The 23,851-nt window shown below is 44.3% G+C and overlaps 1 protein-coding gene across 5 annotated transcripts in view; it reads right to left on the reverse strand.

Annotated features, from left to right (window-relative positions):
• Window positions 1–153: 153 nt before the first annotated feature.
• Window positions 154–23,851, reverse strand: part of EIF4ENIF1 (eukaryotic translation initiation factor 4E nuclear import factor 1) — a 39,434-nt gene continuing 15,736 nt past the window's right edge. For 2 of the 5 annotated variants that reach the window (XM_010828807.1, XM_010828806.1), the window contains exons 4-19: window positions 23,636–23,763; window positions 22,306–22,592; window positions 21,805–22,006; window positions 18,269–18,444; window positions 13,347–13,482; window positions 12,953–13,132; window positions 12,080–12,312; window positions 9,141–9,212; window positions 8,502–8,685; window positions 7,490–7,569; window positions 7,011–7,153; window positions 4,818–4,902; window positions 3,443–3,575; window positions 1,924–2,268; window positions 1,515–1,679; window positions 154–992 (exon numbers count right to left, since the gene is read on the reverse strand). In XM_010828807.1, the coding sequence (XP_010827109.1) occupies window positions 751–992; window positions 1,515–1,679; window positions 1,924–2,268; window positions 3,443–3,575; window positions 4,818–4,902; window positions 7,011–7,153; window positions 7,490–7,569; window positions 8,502–8,685; window positions 9,141–9,212; window positions 12,080–12,312; window positions 12,953–13,132; window positions 13,347–13,482; window positions 18,269–18,444; window positions 21,805–22,006; window positions 22,306–22,592; window positions 23,636–23,763 (2,791 nt within the window). In that variant the 3' untranslated portion in view covers window positions 154–750. The remainder of the gene's footprint in view (window positions 993–1,514; window positions 1,680–1,923; window positions 2,269–3,442; window positions 3,576–4,817; window positions 4,903–7,010; window positions 7,154–7,489; window positions 7,570–8,501; window positions 8,686–9,140; window positions 9,213–12,079; window positions 12,313–12,952; window positions 13,133–13,346; window positions 13,483–18,268; window positions 18,445–21,804; window positions 22,007–22,305; window positions 22,593–23,635; window positions 23,764–23,851) is intronic. The other 3 variants (XM_010828808.1, XM_010828811.1, XM_010828810.1) reach the window with 3 other exon arrangements.

Below are 23,851 nucleotides of genomic sequence, written 5' to 3' on the forward strand. Positions count from 1 at the left end.
AAGAAAGAGGGCCATGGCTTCCTCCTCCAGTCAGAGTTCAGGTCCATGAGTCCTACAGAAAAACTCAAGGTAATTTCCCTCAAGAACCTACTGAAGAGGCAGGGATTCAGGAAGAAGAAAACACAGCAGTGGCATTCACTTCATTCACACACTTAGCATATGCAACTTTAATCAACCAAAAGAAAAAGCCCCAACTGTACAAGTGAAAAAAAATCCAAAATGTTGACACAGGCTTACCTAACACCAGCTACTTTTATGTACAGCTGTATAATTTCAAAAAAGCTATCCTATATGTATGTACAAAAGTTGTTTATACACAGGTCTGTACATAAGGGTCTATACATTTATTTCCTCAGAACCCTTAAGGTGCCACCTCTTGGTGAAGACACCAACACTTCATTCACATATCTTACAAAAAAAGACTTTCTAGGACTGACAATACTGCATCCTGTATTCAAACCATGTAGACTCCACTGACTGGTTAAGTTCCTTCCATCATAACGCAGACCACACCAGAAGTCGGTGCCCCTAGACAGCTTCACACAAGAATGACCACACCAGATGCCTGGGTGCCCCAGACAGCTTCACACAAGAGTGACCACACCAGAAGCCTGGGTGCCCTAGACAGCTTCACACAAGAGTGCTACAAAGTAAAAGCCGCAAACCGACGTGAGACGAGGAAGCAGAGTCCTGAGCAGGTGCCGCCGCAGGTCCAGGCTTTGGTGAGCACGGGAGCCCCGCCTGCCCTGCTCACTGTCGGTACTCCAGTTCATCTACACTGATGACTTTGGTGGGCATGGAGGGCAGGGGCTGCTGTAGCACATCTGAGCCAAACCATTTGGCGAGGCCCACAGGGGAGCTGCTCCTCTGGCTGGGGCGGTGCTCGAGCTGGGAGTGCACATGCGGCAGGCCTGACCGGCTGGGCACATTCTGAGGAGTCGTCTGAACGCTGACAGCAGCTGCCTGGGAACCAGAGCCTGGAGGATGAAGAACTGTGGAGATACGAAGGAAGGTTCTCATTCAGAGCACAAGGAGGGGAAGTAGTTCTCCACTAGGCCGTGCTTCACTGTGCACGAAACTGTGAACAGTTCTTAACAAGGTGATTGATTCTAGGCTTCTTTTGGAAACTCCTTTCCAAAATGCCAGAACAGTACCTTGGAAAGCTGAACTATTCAGAAGCCATTTGTACTGACAGTCCATCTTAGGTGACACACCCCCTACTCCCCATGACAAGCAGAAGCAACGACCCAAGCCAGGGAGAGTATCTACTCTCTGCACTGCCTATGCTAAATCTGTCAGAAGGATTCTCAGCCTCTCTTCTCCAAAGAGGCAAACATACCCCACCCCACCCCAAAAAAAGCCAGGGTATACCTGGCTTTCCAACTGTCTTCACAGGAATTCCCAATCCAATCTTGCTAGGATGTATTAGTAAATAGTGTCATTTTATCCCCTTCACTGGAAATTGGTTCAGAAACTCCTAATCCTTAGCTCATCTGGTCCTCTCCTGAACCTACCTGAGCGCTGTAGCTGCTGCTGCATCATTGCCAGATGCAGAGGTGTCCCAGGACGAGGGTTTAGGAGAGGGTGACTAGTGGCAGGTAAAGGGTAAAAGGGTTGACTCAGGATTGGGCCAGACAGTCCCTGTAAATGGGTCAGGTCCATCCCAGGGGGAAGCACACCTATTGGGCAGAAAGAAGAAACATCAGAAATAATGTACCTGAAAATTTTCAAGCTTGACTATACAGTTTTGCTGATCTGAAAGTTCCTTAAGAATGAAGACTGCTCAAGCTAGGTTCCTAATCTTTCAGTGGGCTAAGGACTAGATCAGATTGGACCCAATGGACTATCTTTCTAGGGATAAGACCCTCCAATGGTACAGCACTTCATCAGTTCTAGCAACTCATGCTAGAGTTAGAAACTCACCAGCTTGGAGCAAACTTGGAAGATGCTGTGGATGTACTCCCTGGGCCAGCATCCTTTGGACCAACCCCGGGTGAAGCTGGTGAGCGGGCCGAACGATGGGGACGTGGGGGACCAGGGGGACTTGGTGGACAGGGCGGAGAAAAGGTGTTCCTGGAACGGGGGATGCCAGGGTGGGTGTCTTCCTCCCCGTTGCTTTAGGTCGATAATCTTGTTCTTTGGTGTAACGGTTGGTCTGGGACAGTGGGGTGGAACAGGAAAACCGCTGCAGGGTTGACAATTTGGGATTTGTGGTGGGAGAAGAGTCCCGATCAGCAGTGGGCACAGAGCTGGATGACAGGAGGTTCTCTGTAAGGATCCAGACAGAATATTTTGGTATTCACAAACTTTTTTGTCTTCCTGATGAACCAGTAACTCATTTGTTAGAAAGCTCACACTTTTTGTCTTCCTGATGAACCAGTAACTCATTTGTTAGAAAGCTCACAATCCTTATTTGATCCCCTCAACATATTTAGAGGACTGCACAGTGGGGCCCACTGTTTTTTGTCTTATGAACTGGCCTAGTCAAGGTCATGGGTAGTTAGGGACAGACCCTGGAGTAGATCCCAGGTTTTCCAGTCTTCCAACACCTTGCTGGAAGAGTTTATTTTTGCTACACACTCAAAATCCAAAGACTCTGAAGTTGTAAATGAGATAACTTTAAAAAAATAAAAAGTATCCATCTTTGTTCTTCCCAATCCAAGAACAGCTATGGGCAAGCAAGGCTGGCACATCGGGTCTGGTGGCCTGACTTGGTCGGGCACTTGGCTCTGTCCATAGTTAGGGCTGTGCTCTGACTCTGTGTGGGAGCTGCTCCTGTCCTAGTCGGGTGCTTGGGATTAACTTGCTTTTCAGCCTAAGAGTAAAAGTGAGTAAAATTATGCAAATTCATCACAACAGAAAGCCTACAGAGCAATTATTGTCTGGTGAAGGACTCTGAACTGCCTTTTAATAGGACCAACAGGATTTCCTTCCTTTCCCCAGAAGCTTTCTCAGAGGCAGAAAGCTCTTAGATCAATACCTAGACCTATGCAAACCTCACTTATTAGAATCTGTTTCACTATGTCCTTAATCTGAGCTGTGCAACCCCTAAAAACCTCTTACATTTTCCACATATTTCTGAAAGCCTCACACACCTCCTATATGCGTCACTCACTGCACAGATCTTACTGGGTAATTAGTCTCCAGACTGGAGAGAACCTTTCAGAAATAAAACTGGTTGAACTTTTATTAATTTGCCAAATAAATGTACTCATAATTCAAGCCTAAATAAGGATCCTGAATGCTTGTTCTTCCTAATGCCAGCACTCAAGGCACTATTAGACTGGTCAGAATTTCAAGTGGCTAAGTGACTATGAGCTGGTCCACTCCTCCTGTTAGACCCAGAACTGAGGTCCAGAGCAGCAGGGGCCTTGCCCAAGGCTTTGCACGCTGGCGCACACATTGCTGGTGCTCTACCACACACTCAACGGCTCTGAGGTACCTTCACTGGGCTTCTGGGTGTCCTCTTTACCGTCACCAAGAGCTGCTTTTCCAGAGGTTGGCTCCTCCTTGCTTTTCTCTTTGCTCTCATACATCTTACGAATCACTGAGGTAGGAGTGAAGGAAGGAGAAAGCTGTAGAGGAAAACAGTATTCACACATTCTTTAATTGCCTCTCCCTAATCAAGTGGCCAAACTACTGAAGCTGAAGAGTCCCCTTTCACAGCATGTGGCAGAGGCCAGCTCCAACGTTCTGGCCTCTAGCTGCTGAAAGAAGAGCATCAAGATGAGCCGAACAGGCAGCGTCCCCAATGTGCCGTCCCTTGCTCACAGTTCACTTTAGTCAAAACAGATGCAGCTAGCACACAGCTAGTTAAAGCACAGAAAGTTCTACCTGCCTCTGCAGCCTCTGCTCCAGCCATTCCCCAGGCCAGAGTTAGGCTGGGAAGGGGGAAAAACATGGCCCGGAGAAAACCCTGCAACCAGGCCCCCTCCCCTAAGCTGGGAAAGGACATTTCAGATGCAACCACAGAACCTAGACTTCTCTGTCCTCTTAATGTTTCCTACCCTTACTTGGCTACCAGAAAACCCAAGTAGCTTCCTGACGGTCTCCTCCGCACCAGCACTCACCATTTGGGGTCATTTGTTCCCACCTCTTTACTGCCCGTTTTTACACTGACGTTTTTACTGTGCATGCAACTTTTCTCATTAAACAACCCTGTATCCTTGATGACAGGAGACAGGGCATGAGTTAAGCACAGAAAAGCTCCTAGATCCTGCCGTCAAGGTGCTTGGTGCAAAGACCACTTGGGGTACTGAAGTACAGAATAATAGTCTTTTACCCTCATCTTATCAGCCCTGAATAGGTGATAAAGGTCTGTGGGGTGAGTGAAACCTAAAAAAATAAATGATGCTGGTTCTTGAGTCAGTTGTAAAGCTTGACTTGTCACTGCAAATGAGCAAGCCACTCTGTCCCAGCCTTAACTCTGAGACCTGAATCTAAATTTGTGGACTCACACCATGGTTTACTGGACTCCCCATGCTCTAGCTCCCATCACCCATCTTCCTCACCTCCCATCCTTCACGTTCATCCCTCTTCTGCTCCCCACTCCAGTGATCATTCATCGGAACATACCACACCACCCTGTATGCCCTGGCCCTGACTCTTCTGTCTGCTGGAACACACTTTCCCCAACATGGGGGCTTCACTAGAACTTAGAATCCTAAGAGGCCCTAATTAACAGGCAGGTGTAAACGTCTATTACATCACTGACTCCTGTGGAAGGCGCTCTAGGAGAATTTGGGGTACCTAGTGACACAGGAGCAGCCAAGCAGGGAGAAGCCTAGGAGTCATTCATAAGGGCAGAGGTCACTGACCATGCTTGTGATGGAGGCGGCTGGGGCAGGGGAAGAGGAATTCCCTCGGTGCACGGGTGCTGGTGACTTGGTCACTCGCTGTTGCCTGTAAACAAAAACCAGTTATCCGTGTGAGTCCCTAGCTGCTCAAACTCCAAGTTTAAACTGCATAAAACTCAAGGCCAGCCCAGGAAACATCCCATTTCCTTTCTTCAATTTCCCAAGCATTTAATAAGTGTCTAACATGTGCAAAACTATATGCCAAGTTCTGAGGAGAGACAAAAGCTTAATGACACATAGTCCTGGGTCTTGTAAGAGCTGTCATCTAATGAGGGAGATACTAATCTAGGGCAAACGTGGCATGTCAAGGGTACCAGCAGAGTACAATGGGAAAGCGAGGGGCAGAGGGGACAAGTACAGGGACATGGGAAGGTCTTGGGAGTGCAGGGTTATCCAGGGCAGATGTGTAGTTTGTTGCTGACTATGCCAGTGAGGCAGGCTGGAGAGGGCCTGCATTCTGTAGGGCAGGGAGCAACACCAAGTACTACAGTCCCTGGCACAGAACTGAGGCTCTGAGAGACACCAGGTCAAGTCAGACAGGGCACCAGGACTGAGCTACTTTCAGGACCCAGTCACCCGGAGCATTCCCTGCCACTCTGGGTCTGTACACAGGGCTGGCCCCGGGCCTCCCAAATAAAGTTTAAAAGAGCAGACTTCCTTCTCTCCCCAGACTTTCTACTTATTCTCTCTTGGAAGAGAGCAGGAAAGAGTTGATGACCACACAGGCTGAGAGAAGAATGAGTTACATGAGCTCACTGGCTAATCAAAGCTTCACTGCATTTCAGTGATGTCAGACCTTGTACTGCAAAGGCCAAAGCCTCAGGACAGTCAATGATTCTGAAGTTCACTGACTCATAAGCAGAAGGGAACCCTAAACTCCTGGCTGCCTTCCAGTCTGTATCAGGGAAGCCCCAGTGCTGCCACACTGAGACCAAGTAAGACAGCGAGGGGAGAGAGTATTCTGAGTGACTAAGAGCTAAAAAACAGGCAAGACAAGGAGAAACCGTGTCTGTTGGGGGCCACGACTGTACACAGAGTGTACAGGCAGGGAGGGCCTACCATCTGATCCAAAAATTGACACTGTCTTGGATCTACCTGCTGCTTTCAACTAAGTCACATTTGAAAAACCTGTGTCTGTATCTGTCAAATGCCGTTCTTTACCCCATCTACTTCACAGAGTTGTTGCCAAGAGCAAATTAAGTTGTGGATATCTAAAGTGCTTTGAAGGTCAACAAACTGCTATGCTGTAGAGAGAAGTCCAGTGAAGGGGCTCAGCAGAGCAGCTGTGAGCTCTCTGTACAGCCTGGAGGGCTCTCTCAGGGTGGGCACATTTATGCAAGAGGACAGGGTGCTTACTAGTTCCAGTGCTTTCTGAAAGTGCCAACATATGACCAGATAAAGTAAGACACTGAGGCAGCATTTTTAATAATCACATCAAAACAAGTAAGTTTCAAGTACCAAATACTATATACGGTGGGAGTACTGTGTTTAAGGATGCCCACTTTGGTGATAAAACTAAGAATATGAAGGTGGTGACTACTTTTCTTTTAGAGACTGGACAATGGTCACTTCTGGAGAAAGGGGTATTGGGACAAGGCACAGGGATGGCTTCTGGGGAGCTGACAAGGGAGTCTGCCTTACAACAAGCTATACATTTGCTTCATGCAGTTTTCTGCCTGTTTTATTTTACAATTAAAAAAAGGACAATATTGCTACTCTTTCTTCCCCAACTTATGGTTCATTTCATTTCACTTCCTGTTGAAACTGCTGGGGAGGATGGGAGGAGAGTGAAGTCAGGAACTATTTGATCAACAAACCTGACTCAAGGGACAGTTTGATACTCAACAAGGAGCCTGAGGGTGAGGAAGCAAGGTGGAGTTTTACGTTCCATCATTTCATAAGTATAACTGCAAATAAGTAGCTATGCCAGCTACATCTGTAAAAGTGAATCCTTTAAATGAAGAGTATAAATAAAATTATATAGGATGAAAAGCCTATGCCCCTGCAACAGAATTCAATTACACAATTTCCTCTACTGAACACTCGGTAGGTAAGACTTGTCACCATGTGTTGTACAGTGTATCAGTGTGTACAACAGAAATGATACTGTGGATAACTCATTTGCAAATCTCAAGGGTAGGATTAGAAATTTACCTGTTTCTGAATCCATCTCTGGTTCTGTCCACCTGCGGTTTGCCAAAACCAGGCTGGTAGAAGTTTGCTGCCTGCACTGCGAGGTCATGTGGCACGGCCAGCCCCTCCAAAGCTGCCTGTTGCAATTCTAGCTGGCTCATCTGCTGGACAGATGTGGCAGAGTGGGAGTTAGCAGAATGACAGCCAGTGCACCTTCTACAAAGGTCTCTCTTTGATCTTTCAGAAGAGGTATGTTTTAAGCAGCAGCTAAGAGAAACTAAGATACTGCAAACCTGCCTAAACTGTGCTGCCATCCACTGAACTGGATGTTAGTGATTTATGACTTTATATGATGCAATAACTTCACCAGTTTTCTAGCCTTCACTGAGCCTGAGTTACAGTTCAAAACCACTTTCAAGCATTACAGCCACTTAATTCTGTATCCCACAAGCAACAACAAGGGTGGAAAGCAAACAAGTTTGAGAAAAACTCAGCCAGACCTGGGCCGTGACTGGGCTCATGGGCTTGCGCATGCCTTGGAATGGATCTCCGAGAAGCTGCTGTGGTCCTGACGTGAAACCTGTTGGGAAGGTTACAGATTCAGGGCGTGTCAAGAGAGCACCTGTCCCTCAGAGGCATTATCTCTACTACATGATGCGCCTTGCTGAGCATCATCTCTTTCATGAAGGACTGACTTCCTGGGCTGATGATGTCGCTCTTCTTCTGTGCCCCTACAGTGGGGACCTCACGGACCTCTATCTGAGCACTTAATGATTCAAGCTGCTGGGGTATCCATCCCCCACTAAGCTGTCTCTTCAGAGCCGAGACCTCTATCTGGGAGAGAAGAGCTTTTCTAGCCAGTGATCTGGCTCTCTGTAACCACACCAGCTGGTACCAAAGCAGACACCAGTGTTCTGAGATTCACACTGTTTCCATTAGATCTCCCTAACTGTGGAAAGATTACAAAAACTTTCTCTCACAATATAATTGGCAGGGGTCAGAACAGCCAGCAGCATAGAGTGGTCGAGGGTACAGGAACACAGATTCTGCACAACACTTTTGCTAACACAGCTTTCTGGAAGTGCTTCTCCCATTCATGTTCTGAATCAGCCGTAATACCTCACAGTTGGTTGTGTATAGCTTCATCAGGTTGGCAGAGAGCCACTAGTCTGACTTCTCCATGAAGGAAAAACCTAAGGAGCCAAATTAATTTTTTTCAGTTGAATTTTCCAAATAAGGAAGATGACTAAAGAGCTGGATCCAATTTAGTTCTCCAGAGAAAAAAATACAAAACTGTAACATAAACCTATTTATCCAGAAGGGCAGCTGGATAATTATCTTCCACTTGTGTCCTTACCACCCCCTGAAAAAAGCGTAACAAATCAGCACGTTTCTTTTTAAACTCTTCAAGGGTACCAATGAAAAAGACTTTGCCAGTTTTAGGAGATGGGTATACCCTAGGGGAAGGAGAAGGGAAATGACAGATGGACACCTATGCACAAGAGCATTTACCAATTGGTGATGGTATTCTGGGACGAAGATAGTCTGCTGAGGCTGCTCTCGTCTGAAACACCTGTGACAATGGAGGAGAGGGTGCTCTCTGGCCCAGTAATGATGTCGTAGGCTCCAGGCTCCCCATAAGGCCACTCAGGAGATTGGAAGAAGCAGGTCTCTGAACAGGTGGGCCCAGAAGTTCCTAAAGGCAGAAAAGTCAAATCCTTGTGAACAAACCTAGTTCTTTCTTCCTCCTAGTCAGAGGCTGTGGATTATGAATTTGGAAGCCAATGATGACTCTCCCTCCTGCTTCACTGAAGGACTTGGTACATGTACATGCAATGAATTTCTCTGAACGTTCAGCTACCAAGATTTCCTTTAAGTTAGTGCTATAGATATAGGTTAGATACTTTAAATTTCCACAGAAATTGCAAACCTGCAAACGGGAAACCAAGGCTTTACTCGATCATCTTTTTTACCCACCAACCCACCCCACATTTATAGCTACAGAGAACTATGTCAGGCAGCAAAACCGTATCCTTCATTGCCAGGCAACATGGATCATTCTCTACGGCCCAAAGCTGGCCCACTACACAAAACCAGTTTGGAGGACTACTGTTCAGGACTCCAAGGCCTCGGTATAAGATTGTTAAGTACCTGCAAGATGTTCTTAGGGACAGGCTGGCCTGGAATCTCAGCAGGGGACATCAAATGGCTTTCAAGGGTTCGCTAAAAAAGTCAAAGGAAAACTGGTTTTAACCTTCTCACATACTTAACTTATAGATTAATTGGGGACCACAAGGAAACATTAAAAACTCCCCAGGGAGTTGGCACTTAACAGCAGAATGATATCCAAATCACAGAAAACTTAGATCAACTTGCCCCACTTGTCACACAGGTCCCAGAGATCTTGGAACAGGAAGAATTTTCACATATACATGCAAAGTCCACTCAGAGACCCTCAGACAAGGTCTTTTCCTCTCTGGTAACCCTAAGTCCATTTCACTATTTCTAACATTGCATCCAAAAGAAGGGAAAAAGAAAATGGCGAAATGGGGGAACACTTTAGTAAGAAGCCACAAGTAGGAAATTTTGATAATTTACAGATTTTAATGTTCACGGCAACCTTTGCTAGCTATTATCTTTAACAAGATTTACAGATCATAGATGGTATCAAAAAAATGTGAGTTCAGCCAAAATCATCATATTTCAGTTTCATATTTTAGTAAATTTAAATTTTATTATTTTTAAGCAGCTATTCCAAAGTGGGTCTCCTATTCAGGGCGAAATTAAAATCTTCCACTTTCAATTCTTTTAATGCAGTAGCAGTTATACTTTGCATCCAACTTATATTACCTCTGGTGCTTCAGAAAACCCTTGTGTGTCCGTTTAGCTCTGCTTGAAGTGTTTCTCTGTCAAGTTTCCCTTCTACCAGCTGGACCTGTGAAGGTCCACAGCAGTGTCCTCAGGCATGACAAACAGCCCCAAATATGCAAGTGTTTCATTGTTGGTTTTGGAATTGGAAAGGACTGTAAGTGATTTTAATAAGATCTCCTCAAGAGTCATTTAATTCCAACTAACAAAAACAAACGCACAACTTTATACTAGATGGCTTGCTATATCTGGAGGATAGAGTCTACAACTTAATTTGGAATAGAGTTTAGACTGAACCGATATGTCCTCTTTTGGGGATAAACAATATGACTGAACCAAAATGGCAGGAGGCAGATCAGAAATAGTATATGCAACACACACAGCTGTAGTAACTAACGGCTTGGAAGCAGTCCCTGACAAACAGCAACGTGCAAACTAAGCAGTATTTTGGGATGATGCCTGGTGCACTTCACAGATTATTTCCTTGTTGTTGTTTTTCTAGATTGAGTTTGTGTTCCCCTTTGCCTATCATCCACTCCTTTATGCATCTGTCTGAGGCTCATTCCCTCAGCTGAAGCCAGATATACTTCAGAGCACTGAACCCCCAACATCAAGCAAGTTATCTTCACAGCTTAGGGGCAACTGTGTTAATATCAAACCCTAGAATCATATCTAAAACAAAATGTTCAAAAGCATCATTGGGTAAACAGTTGAACCCACCCCCACCCCCGCTCCCATTTCTTTACTAAGACTAAAAGAAGCTATTTACAAGATTTGACCCACCCTGCTGTGGTCAGCACCTAATCACCAAGACAGAAGGTAACAAGAAAGCAGAGCAGGACTGTTTACAGCCAAGTGATCTGGTCCTCATTTGAGAGCATTTACATCTAATAGTTCCTTGCATGGAAATTATTTAAAGCGGCTTACAAGGAACATTCCCCTGTAACTGGCATGGTGTGGTCAGATACACAGGAATAACTCTACCTATCTGCAATGTCCCCTTCTGGAGGTAGAGAGTCAGGTAGGTAGGCCAGGAACAATGGTATCTCTGTTAGGATTTATCACTAACAGCTAGTCAGATTCAAAATATCAAAAATCAGCTGGTACCAGGTACCAGCTGATTCTCCCCTGGTACCAGGCACAATGAAACACATGCTTCCCCCATGGTTAACCAGTAGTTCCCAGACAAGAAGGTGTCAAGAAAAACAGGCAAAACTCAATTTGGTAAATTTGCGATAACTTAGCAACTAGAATAAGTCTATGTTTTTTGTTTTTTTTTAATTAATATTATTTGATTTACTGTTTCCCTTTCACTCTGTAATCATCAAGGGTTAGCAATAGTAACACACAGACAGTGGCTAAGAGGCACCCTCTAAATGTGTTATGCGGAAGACTAGTGTGGGCTACACACCTGTAATTTACTGACATACAATCACCTTGTAACCCAACTTCATGCCTAAAGGTGTTTTATAAGTTTGGAGTCACAGCTTTTTCTATTAATAAATAAACAGAATGCAACTGTCTTGAAAAATCCATCTTAGATACTTTACAAATGCCATGTATATCTGTCAACTACCTAATCAAGAAAGCAAATAATCCCAGGTATCTGGGAGCAATTAGGAGAAGTGAAAAGATTTTACTATAAAAATATGGTAACATTATTTTAACTTAAGTAGCTGAATAAGGGCTTCCCTGGTGGCTCAATGGTAAAGAATCCTCCAATGCAGGAGATGCAGGTTCCATCCCTGGGGAGGGAAGATCCCCTGGAGAAGGAATGGCAACCCACTGCAGTATTCTCGCTGGGAGATCCCATGGACAAAGGAGCCTGGCAGACTATAGTTCACGAGGTTGCAGAAGAGTCAGACACGACTTAGCGACTAAACAACAGCAAACAGCTGAAGAAACAGAAAACTCTCTCTAGAGTTCATCCCTAAAGGTATTTTTACACCATTTTTTTTAAGCACTGAGTTAAGATAAGCAAGTCATATCTGAATCCATCAGTCTCTCTACTGTCATGCACAATACATACAGATAAACCTGCTTTCTCAAGTAACAACAGAACAGTGCTAATTGGAGAAGACACAAAAGCATCGAGGATCAAGTGACTACTAAAGAATTTCCAACTTACTCAGAGTACCTTTTAAAAAATCCATTTATTGGATGGGACGTGGAATAGAAAGAGAGAAAAGGAGAAAAGGCTGCGGTCTGTGCCAAATACTTACACTGACTTTAGGCTGAGAAGGCAAAGTCCCACTTGCCTTCATGGTGCTCACTAGCTTGTTGAACGCAGTCATATCTCCGTCTTTTTTGAGCTGTCGATTGCTGGCCACAGTACTCAGGGTCTCCTCTAAATGTTCTGCCATAAAGGGAGTCGAATCCTTCACTTGCTGGTCAACCTTCAAGCCCTTGAGCCCTGCTTCCACCTCTTCCACGGAAAGCACAACCCCTGAATGTGCTGAAAGGTTGAGAAAGTCTAGGTTCAGCCAAGCAAAGGAATATGTGGTAGGAACTCTCTTTGTACTCTGTGGTGGATAAGGTGAAAATGATTTATTTCACAGTTGAACTGAAGTTGTCAGGAAAGACTGGTAACAAATACAGACAAACTGAAGGCACCGAGATCCTGCAGGAGGACGTCTATTATAAAGAGTCTTCTGGAGACTCGTGATGAGGGACAGGAATCCCAGACAGCCCAACAAGAACGAGAGTGCTACCTGCACGATGGTTATTCTAGCATCAGGGCTGCATGTTCAGGGCTTATAACCTAAGCAAGAACACGGCAACCCAGGGCAGAGGTGTGAGCAGCTGCCAAGTTATGCTCAGGAGGACTGAATATTCACTGGAGGGCTCTACTCAGGCTCCAGGTGAGCAGGACTTAGAAGAAGAGTTCTTGCCACAGAGTTCAATGACCTGCTGATCTGGTAGATTCTCAAAAGAGGTGGTACTGTTTGATAAGTGTTTTTGAAGAACATTAAACAAAACCCACCATCTATTTGACTTCTGATGAAATAGCAGTCTGTTAGAACTGATTCTGCCTTAATTAAGACTGAGCATCCAAATGTTTTAAATACCTAAAACAGACTCTAACAGACACTTACAGCTCTCTTTAAGCTTTTCTTTATTTGCAGAAAGGCTGGAAAGGAGAGGCTTTAAATCCACTTTGGCTTTCTGTAGCATTTCTAGAATATCCACTTTAGTTTCGGCATGGTCTTCTAATGGTATAGGAGCAAAATAGTTCCCCGAGTTCTGTCCAGGAGAGAGTATGGCTTGTTCCAGACCTAACATGGCAAGGTAATATATGTATAATTAACTGGTCTTCAAAAAAGCACAGAAACACATCTTCAACAATATTAAAATGACACAAATTGAAGGATATTTTTCAGTATCCAGAAACCCATGAATGCTAATGGACCCCTGACTAATAAGGATGAAATGAACCATATTAAGGAAAGCTCAAGTCTATGTCCAGGACAGAATCTGAAGCAACTGTACCTGCAAGTCTCTCCAGTTCTTCATGAGGTGTTGACCCAAGGCTGCTGGATCGGCTTCCTGATCGGCTCGGGTTAGAGAACCACCTACTGAACCGACTGGCGGAGACTGAACCTTCTCCCAAAACATCTTCTATCATCTAAAGGGAGAAATGAAAGAAGCTAAGATAACAGTTTCCAGGTGAAAAGGACAAGAAGGTTCAAAATTTAAGGAAGGGTCACTTACTTTGAAACTTCCTTTGATGCTGCTGACCTGAAGGCAAACACCCTCAGAACTTAGGATTTTGAACATCTTTAACTTCTCTTCCCCTCCTGGATCGTTTCTGAGTAACCCAAACTTGGGCATAACCATGTATTCTCTAAGCATATAAAGCAAAACCTCTTTGCCACAGAAAGTGTTCTAATTTCCTATCATTTGCCTCATTAGAAAATCCATGAATGTTCTAAGAGCGCACAGTTTCAAAATCAAAATCAGCACCAAAGTAAAGCATTCCGCTGCCAACCTTGAGTGGCCTTTAACTAAGCATCAGGTGTGGAGAGCTGATGAAAGAAAACCCTTGCTTCAAACTTCAACACCCTCAAGGTTGTAATAAACACCGTGAAATCCAATGCTGCTAATTTCAGAACCCAAAAGCTAAAAAAGCAGAGCTCATATTTCCAAGTCAAAGTTTAAGAAGTGTCAAAATGTGAAAGACAGACTTTTAAATGATCTCTAATATCTGTTTGAACTTCATGGAAAGTTTCAGGTGTTTGTTTTCTTTTAAATCTGACCTCCATAGTTTTTGGTTTAATAAGAGTGATTAAATGATGCATTATGATCAGAAATAATTTTTCAACAGTGTTTCTTAACAGTAATTTCTATTACCAGTCCTTCTTGAAAACTAGATTTAAGCATTTTTTGGAAAGAAATTTTCAGTTATATCCTATTATAAATCTAATTAAATACCCAAATTGATCTTTATGCAGTGCTCTGATCAATATTTAGAAAAGACAAGATAAAGCAAATATCAATCCAAAAATGAGGCCCATTCTTGACGATAAGGCATAAACAGCAAACAGGTTTTTCCCCAAGACTTGTACATATATGACGGAGTTAGGGACTTTGTTTTATCTGAAATCTAGAACTCATACTTCTGTCTTCGCAGGTATTGTTCAGCAGATTCAATCACATTCTACTTGTAAACTCTCACACCTTGAATAATGCCGACTTTCAAGTGTACTAATTTGCAATCATTAAATTTTAAGATAAACATTATAAAGTGATGTTTCACTGTGAAAAATTGGGAACTGTACCCAAAACACAACCGCCTTGGTGAAAAATGGTTATTTTTAAAAATAAAAGCTACAGCTATTTAAAATATTTTAATTTTAGAAAGAGTTTGAAATTTTACAAAATAGCAAAAATAGCTCAGCACTGTACTTTGTTTTTATTTCCTCTGATCGTACTGTATAGGAGAAAAGCCAGAAGATACACAGGAAGAACGTGAAAAAGTAAAGAAAGTGAATATAAGGTATCTGGATATTTTCTAAGGATTTGACAGTAAGTGTTGAGAAACTCATTTCCATACTTTGATCAGTGACCAACTTTGTTAGAGAAGCTTAGTTTTATTACAGCTAAAACATACGCAGAAACAAAGTCGCTTTTACTCATGTTTACTGGAAATGCCAATTTCAAGAACTAGAACATTTTGAAGCCAAAGAGAATCCTAAGAGTCAATCTGGTCAGTCATTTTTGCCACAGGGCCAGCTGGGATGCTACAATGCTCAGCTGAATGCTGCTACATCCCACATCCTCCTCTAATCAAGTCTTTGAGGAGGCTGTGAACTGCAGTCTGGTATGTTTCAAATGCTCCTTCTAGACATTTTTAATAGCATTTTTAAGGCCACCCATACGACTGCTAGTTTGGTCTGTCAGAGGTTGTTTAGACCGTTCATATCCTAGGATTCATATTATGCTGATACAGATACTGTGAAATATTTTTGCTCTTTGACAATTACTAGCTTTTACTGATCAATGCTTTTCTTACTTTCCACTTTCATTGAAACGTCTATATTTTTGTATTTGCTTCATTCTGGTTTGATTTTTCTTTGGATTTCTAATGAATGCATTTAAGGCTACCTGTTTTCTTCTTAGCATACTTTTGACTATACCACCAAGGTTTTTCTTTGTCTCATTCCTGTTCATCACTAAGTGATTTAGGATTTCTGTTTTGATTTCATTTTCCTTCATTTGACAGTTCTATGTACTTGTAGTGTGTCAGGCTCTGTGGTTAAGAGGTGCAGATCTAAAATCAAATTATTTTTCATTATTTATTTGACTGAAATTATTTGCACATGTGATCCAAATTTTCATTTTGTACAGATTTTTGTGGCTGTCAGCTTCTAATGTATTGTAATGCTAGTAAATATAACTTACAAATATAGGTGCAATTCTCTTTATGCCAATTTCTACCCAATATTTATGGGGCCTAAGTGCCAGGTACTATCTCAAACATTTTATATAATTTGTCTGTTGATATTCAAACATTATATTGCCCTTATCTTCCCCAACTGATTGGTCATTTTCTGAGAATTATGAGTCTAGTTGTTTATAAAGCACAAACAGAGCATCTCTTTTTACTGATCCCAGCTTTGCTTTTAAGTGAACCTATTGTAGAATACATACCTTAGTGAGTAAGTACCTCCATGAAAAACCTGGAGAGAATTCCTAGCCTAGGTTCCTATTCAGAATTAACCAAGTTTTGGTTGAGGGTGAGGCTAAAGGATAAGACGGTGCTCAGTTCCCATTCCTCCCATTTATATTTTATAGGCAGTACAGTTGTGGGGAATTTGGAGTAAAGAACTCTTAACTCAAAGTACAAAAACTAGAATTCAGTTTCCACTACTTATTAGCTATGTGACTTCAGAAAAGTGATTTAAATCTCTCTGTGCCTGCTTCCTCATCTATGAAATGGGAACAGTTGTAATCTAACTTACAAGGTTTTTCTGGGGATTAAATGACCTGTTGAATGTAGAGCCTAAAACAGCACAGCATGCATGTTACCTATCATTACACGTTCAGCTTTGAATTCTCTCTCTGTCAAGACACACAGGTAAGTTTCACGGGTGCTCACAGTGGGAGCCAAGTACAGGCCTCTAAATTTTGACCTTTAGCTGTGAAAACTTTTTACAATAAGATTTCCATTGTCTTCTAAGAGAATGCAAAAAAAAAAGTCACTAAACACAATTGGTGTAAAAATAAAAAAATTACTGTCCCCTAAGAATTTGAAAAGACCACTCGGTTTTATATCAGGTAAATTAAACTCACATCTGGATGCAACCCTTCTGCTCAGTGAGCCAAAGGACTACTAGTCAGCTCACTGTAAGCGAGATATCTGACTAGGAGACTAACAGTTAAAACTGTGCTAGAACTTAAGCAGCAAAGCCAGGCAGCTGCCAGTTGGTTTGCAGCCACCCTCCACCTGCTCCTGACCAGCACCGTGGACAAGTGTGGTCTTGGGCCAGGCTGGTCCACAATAAGGTAAGTTCAGAGAGTTGCAGTAAGTGCTTAGAAACTTTTGTAGCAATCTGGCATTGCTGTGATATTTTTACTTTATACTAAAGTATTGGTCCTCAGTGGACTGGAAACAATATCTGGTCCTCACCATAGAGAATTTAAGCTCTACTGCCCTAGCACACTCTTGCCTGGAAAATCCCATGGACGGAGGAGCCTGGTGGGCTGCATTCCATAGGCCCATTATTCCATGGCATCGCAAAGAGTAGGACAAGACTCAGCAACTTCACTTTCACTTTTCACTTTCATGCATTGGAGAAGGAAATGGCAACCCACTCCAGTGTTCTTGCCTGGAGAATCCCAGGGACGGGGGAGCCTGGTGGGCTGCCGTCTGTGGGGTCGCACAGAGTCGGACACGACTGAGCGACTTAGCAGCAGCAGCAGCCCTAGCACTCACCTGTGGCCCTACACCTGTGAGTGCTATGCAATGTCTGCTCACCTGTTCTGGGTGGGCATCTTTTAGGCTTTGGGCAGCAGGCAGATGACAAAGGAGACAGGACAGCGCAGCCTGCTTGGTCATGCCCAGTTTTGTCCACTCATGTAATAATCGACCAGGAAGCAGTTGTAGTTGAGGAGTCAAGTAAGTTAAAGTCTGTGAACCAATAATTCTAAAGGACTGGCCAAACTTACTAGCTGTATTTCATGTCCTATAAATGATGTCTAAGATACACAGTTGCTCTTGGTCAAATGGCCTTAAAAATTCTATCTCATCAGTCCTATGCACTGTTTCAACAACTACAGAGTTCTGAGGACATAGGTCACAGTTTTGTATTTTCTCTGAAAATTTGATGAAGCATTGCTAATCCCTAAGTGGTCAAAGGGGACGGGGCAAGGGCAGGGACGAAGAGCAGATGTGGGATATCTTATCGTTTCTATTTTAGAAGTCGAGAAAGATTAGACCTCAGCAGTTTAACAGCAACAGTGATGGTGTCCCACGTTCCTTTCCACAAAAGGTTTTCAGAACCATCACATCACACAGGTACCACCTAACCAGCCATACCCGAGGAATGCAGATCAGTGTGGTACTGACCACCAGTTATAAAAATCTACCTCCACAGTAACTTTTTACAACAAACACTTGACTATTTAAAAATAGAAGCAATGTTCTTAAACATCTGAAGAATTCTTAGTCCAATGCTAACAGCCTGGAGAAAGAGTTAACTGGTACAGGATCCTCACTCAATCATTTCTACTTAGCCTCTCAAAACAAAGCCAACAAAAATTCAAATAATATTTAAGAATAAAAGTCAAAAAAACCTCCCAATCATCTAGCAAAACAAAACTTTTAAATAGAATCTTAAAGATTCAGGTCAAATTTAATCCCAATTGGCTGATCCAATTGTGATTAATTATAAGCATGCTGCTACACTCACCGAAGCCAAGCATGGCACCTTATCAAGGTTAAAGAATTCATTAAAGTCAAATTCTCCCGGGGACTGCTCAGGCAAGACGGCCTCCCTTGGCACTTCCTGATCAGCAGCAGGCTCCTGTTCGAGGATGACCTCCACCTCATCCTCTTCAGCCACTCCTCCATTGCACTCGACTATGCCTGAAAGCAAAACCGGACAAAGACAGTCTGATCAAGCACACTGCTCCAGAGGTATTCGGTGGCCTCGGCACAATCACGAATGCAGAAGAGCCGCGGGTGACTTTAAAAGCAGACTTCCTGTACCGGTGCAGCACTTGCCACGTATGGCTCCTACGGGGGCCAGGGCAGGAGAAAGCCTGAGTACCAAGCCACAACACCAACTTGACTCAGCAAGGGCTATGGTCCCTCCTCTGCCCCGTCTTCAAATTGTCCATAATGCAGTGGATCTTCTTCTAATTTCTTTTTTAAAAGGACAATCTTTAAGCATATCTTATACGAATGGAACCAAATTGACGTGGCTCTGCTTTCACCCATGCGCCTGCATTAACACTTTAAGTCAGAGTAGTTACGTGAAACCTAGTCCAAGGGCAATTTTCACTTGCCTACTGACTGTAGTTCATCCTTCAAGGCAAAGTTCAAACCTTCACTGGGAAGTATGTCCTGCCTACCCAGTTTTACCCTACCAGAAAATTAATTACCGCCTTCTCTGTAATATGTGTGCTATCCCTCAGAGTACATACTACACTATATTAAAGTCTGATGAGACTCGTCGGCTTTGCCTTACTGTGCAGTGCCTGGTACGTGTAAAACACAGTTACGTCCAGATGTGAGGATGGGAAGATAAGGGAAGCTAACATCTTAGTTTTAGCCAGAGGACGGGGCATAAAACAAAATCCTTCAGATAAAAACAAACCCTTTTTTTTTCTTTTAAAATAAGTGCACTGAGAGATACAGGAAACTCAACCTTTTAATCTGAAGGACAGAGCTCCCAAAGCCCTTCCCTATAAAAGCACCTGTGGAAGAGCTGCTTATGGTTTCAAGATCATAGCAGACACGAAGTCCTCTTAGGGGGAAACAAAAGAGTGCCCATCCCCTCTCGAAAGGCCCCCACAGGCCTGCAGTCTTGTTATCACTCAGCCAGGATATTCTAGACCAAGAGAGGCTACGTGCTAGCGTCTGCTTTGGTTCCAACAACACTTCAGAAAGCTAGACAGCAAGGCAGGGGCTACAGCGACTGAAAGGTGGGGGGACCCACTCACCCAGGTGAGTCATGACCCAGGTCATGACTGTCAGGCGGGGGTGGCAGCCAGGGCGGCAGCAGTGCTCCACCACGTGGTGCTCCGTGCTGTGCCCAGGCGGCAGAGGTGCCCGCCCCCTCAGGGCCTGGGCCTCCTGAGGGCCTAAGGCCCCAGCGAGGTGGCGTTTTTGTGCCTCAGACAAGGCAGTGGGTCAGCACACACATACTGCCAGACAGCAGAGGCCGACTGACATTTAACTAAAACTACTACTTCGGTGGAGGTAGTTTCCTCATTTTATAGACAAAGAAACCAAACCCTAGAAAAGGCAAACAACAGCCTAATCAGTGCCAAGTCTGTGTTCTTTTCCACTAGAGCAGCTTCTAACTCATCGAACCTACCGGAACCTGTCTGCCTACTTCACAATGAGAGCCAGCAGAGTCTGAAATTAGTTCAAATGCTCACAGAAAAGCTTTAGTGATTCTCCTGTTCTCCTGTGTGGAGATGAGAGCATCTCTTAACAGATGAATGGCTTTTGCAAGCGGCAGAAGTGCCCTGTGTGTAATTTTATGCCAGCTTGAGAGCAAACTGGGTCTAACAACTGAGAGTGGGTAGGAATATGCTCTAGCAGACGAACACAACTGGCCATTTATTATGATGGTCTCCAAAGCCAGGGACCCAGGAAAGATAATTAAAGTTAGGTTTTATCATATTTCAGAATGAACATATGCTTTTCTTTTTTTGGCCTTGCAGTGCAGCATGTGGGATTATCTTAGTTCCCTGACCAGGGATCGAACCCATGCCCCCTGCAGTGGAAGTGTGGAGGAGTCTTAACCACTGGGCAGCCAGGGAAGTACAGAATGAATACAGATTTTTCATTAGAGAGAACACAAATTAAAATTTTCTATCAATGGAGAGCTTTAACCATTTCCTCCTTCCAGATAATTTTTTTTCTGTTTGTAAGTGCAATATATATTCAAACTTTCATTCATCACCATATATACAATACCTAGCACTGGGCCCTCTATGCTAGGTGCTCAACACACACTGTGTTAAAACCACGCAGGCAAAGAACACATCTGTTTTGTTGATGGCTATACTAGCACTGTGATGTGCCTGCAAGGAATTTCTCAACACATGGAGTTCAATGGAAAGCTAAAATACACTTGTAAATGGGCTCAAAGGCACTCATCGGCCCTCCCTGTCTTTTCATTCCTGCAGCCAAGAGGCAACTACAGGACACGTTCATCCTAAAGACGGTTGGTAGGGCAATTAACCACTGCCGGTGACAGAGCCAGGAGCCCTGGATGCTGCTTGAGGCTCTGCCGTTCAACCCACAGGGCCGGGGCCCCGCTGTCACCTCTTTCCAGGCCTGTCTCTTTTTGCATCTGTGAGCTGAGGAGGTGACACTACTGATATATTTCGCTACTTTTGGTTCCTTCTTTGTTGATACAGCAATGGCTGAAATTCATATTTCATCTTAGTTCAGAAAAAGATTGGCTTTTTCTCACCAGAAGCCTGATCTTTACAATTAGGTGAACAGATCACACTTGGTGGCGTTGCCTTCACCTAACTGAGACAAGACAAAAGCATCTCTCAAAGGCAGTTTAACTTCAAAGTCTCTCAAGCTGCCCACTTGCCTCTTCACTGCTTCCTCCCAAGACCACCAGCCTGATCACTGCCCTGAACATGACTATGAGCTCCACCCTGCAGCAGGCATGCCTCATACTTCAGCTCTGGCTTCTTTAGTTTAGCCAGGGAGGTACCTGAAAAAGTGAGTTTGGGAGAAGCCAAGTGACAGCTGACTAGGAAGGCCTACCACCACAATGAGGGAGGCTGGCTCAGAAGCACGAGCATCTTGCTCAACTTCACTACTCACTTCCTCAACGTCCACCTATGGAGCCACCTATGTCTCCACTTGCTCTAAGATGGGTACAACAGCCTCTACCGCACAGGGTTGTTAGAAGTAGGATTATATAGACAAAATGCTTATCGCATGTCCAGTATACGTAGGCTCAATAAACGAGACCCCTATTATTTCTATCACATACTCTTACCTCTGGGGGGCCCTTTCGTGTACACAGTGCTCTTACTGGGTGGGGAGACTGCTCTGTTTAGCCCTGCAGGCAGGACACAAGTTGAGGAGATGTACGGCCTACACAGTGAACTCACGCACAGGAAGCAGCTTCACTGTTCAAAACATGCCACTTCTAACACTGCTGCCTATCTCTAAGTGTAGTTAAGCCAACTATAAACATGTCTCATTTTAGAACAGTGAGCTTTCCCTCCCAGAGGTCTTGCTGACCTTCCTTCACAGAGGCTGTTCGTCGCCGCGTTCTTTTTCTCCCCTTATGGTCTTCTTCCAGTATCTTATCATCAAAGCCAGTCAGCTCAATGGTTTCGGACTGACTCGTGGGTCCAGCTGAGAACCATTCTGGTTCTTCTTCTGTGTAGGAATCGTTTCTTCTACGCTCACCAAAGACACGCTTACTATCCACAAACTCCCTCTGGAAAAGTACACAATGCAAAATAAAAAGTAAGATTCTAGTCAAGGCATTTCTACCTCAGTCCAAGTCTTGATGAGTTAAGCGATGCTCGGTAGCGCGATGAAGATGCTCTGTGGTGGCCTGACGCTGCTCCCCACCCCAGCTCTCGGCTCCTCCCTCTGTACTAGGATGGGCTGTGTTCACCCAGCATCACGGCTCCTCCCTCTAGACTAGGATGGGCCGTGTCCACCCAGCGTCACACAGCACACTGGTATAAATGAGGTGCACACGCGAGGTGCCAGAGGGTCGAGGAGACAAACCCTGAAACGCTTGTCCTTGTAGTCCCTCTCGCGGTCTCTCTCTCTCAAGTCTCGCAGGTCCTTCTCGCTAAGACGGTGATCCTTCTCAAAGGTCCGAGCAGAGATGATCCTCCCGCTGCCGATCCTGCGTCCGCCAAGCAGGCGGAGCCCGTCGCCGTCTTTCTCCAGCGGGCTTCCTGAGCGCCGGGAGCTGACGGCCGCCGTCACGTGGCAGCCCCCTCCAAAGCTGCGTCTCTGTGGGCTGAGAACAACATCTAAGTCATCTTCCTTCACACGCTCTCGTGGATCTGCAAAGATGCCAGAAAGAGAGAGTCAGGTGAACCAGCAAGGGTAGTTCTCCTCCCTGGGGTAGGGGTGTGTCTGTGACTGGTGGCCACTGGGGTCCTGGGAAAGAGTCACCACTGAAACAGCCAGAGAGTTCACATATTTTTAACAAAGCGTGCGCCTTTTGCTTCATCTCTGGAGGGAGAAATGTACTTCATAATCAGTAACTTTCCATGATTAATCTCCACAGTCCTTTTAACTAAATTCTTTCTTTTTTGGGGTTGTACAGCATGGGATGCAGGATCTTAGTCCTGGTGTGTGTGTTCAGTTGCTCAGTGGTGTCCAACTCTTTGTGAGCCCCTGGACCACAGCCTGCCAGGCTTCTCTGTCCATGGGATTTCCCGGACCAGGGATCAAACATGCACCCCCTGCAGGGGAAACGCAGAGTGTTAACCACTGGACTGCCAGGGAAGTCCCTTAACTAAATTCTTATCTGTATAATTATTAGCAAATGTTTCGTAATTAATAAACTATAGTAGGTGTCAGTATTTGAAACTAACTACTTTAAAAGTTAAAGTCTCTCTTCAACAAATGGTATTGAACAGCTGACTATCCATATGCCAAGAAAGCCTTATCTTCACATTGCTATCACATATAAAAATTAACTCAAAGTGGATCACAGATATAAATGTGACCCTTAAAACTACAAAGCTTCTAGAAGAATATATGAAGGAAATCTATGACAGTGGCTTTGCACAATTTTCTTAGGCTTTGACACCAAGAGCACGATCTACTTTAATAAATGATAAACTGAGTTTGATCAAAATCTAGAACTTCTGCTCTTTTAAAGTTACTGTTCAGAGAAGACAAAAGCAAATCTACGCACCATGGCCACACAGGAGGGCTATGATTTTACTTGCCAGGTAATCATAAATGAACTGTTCAGTCAGTTTTCTGATAATGGTACTTTCTCCCAACGCCTAAAACTCTCACAGCTATGAATGAAGCCAGAAGCGAAGGGCACTGCCTCTGAAATCGCGGCTCCCACCTCTTGGAGACTGCTTACCTACTATCCTGCGCACCAGGGAAGGCCGGTCTGTGTCCAGCTCTTTCTTCAGGCTTTCCACCGGTGAGCTCCGCCCTGAAGCTGGGTAGAGGGAGGCGTGCCACTTCTCAGGGTCCCAGACACCATCACTGCAAGTCAAAGAGCACCATGGTTCAGCTCCTGCACCACACACTACACAGGTAGTCTACCTTCTACTACTGCAGGTGCCAGGTTAGG

This window comes from Bison bison, unplaced genomic scaffold (assembly GCF_000754665.1).
Source record: "Bison bison bison isolate TAMUID 2011002044 unplaced genomic scaffold, Bison_UMD1.0 scf7180017864495, whole genome shotgun sequence".
NCBI classification, from domain to species: domain Eukaryota; kingdom Metazoa; phylum Chordata; class Mammalia; order Artiodactyla; family Bovidae; genus Bison; species Bison bison.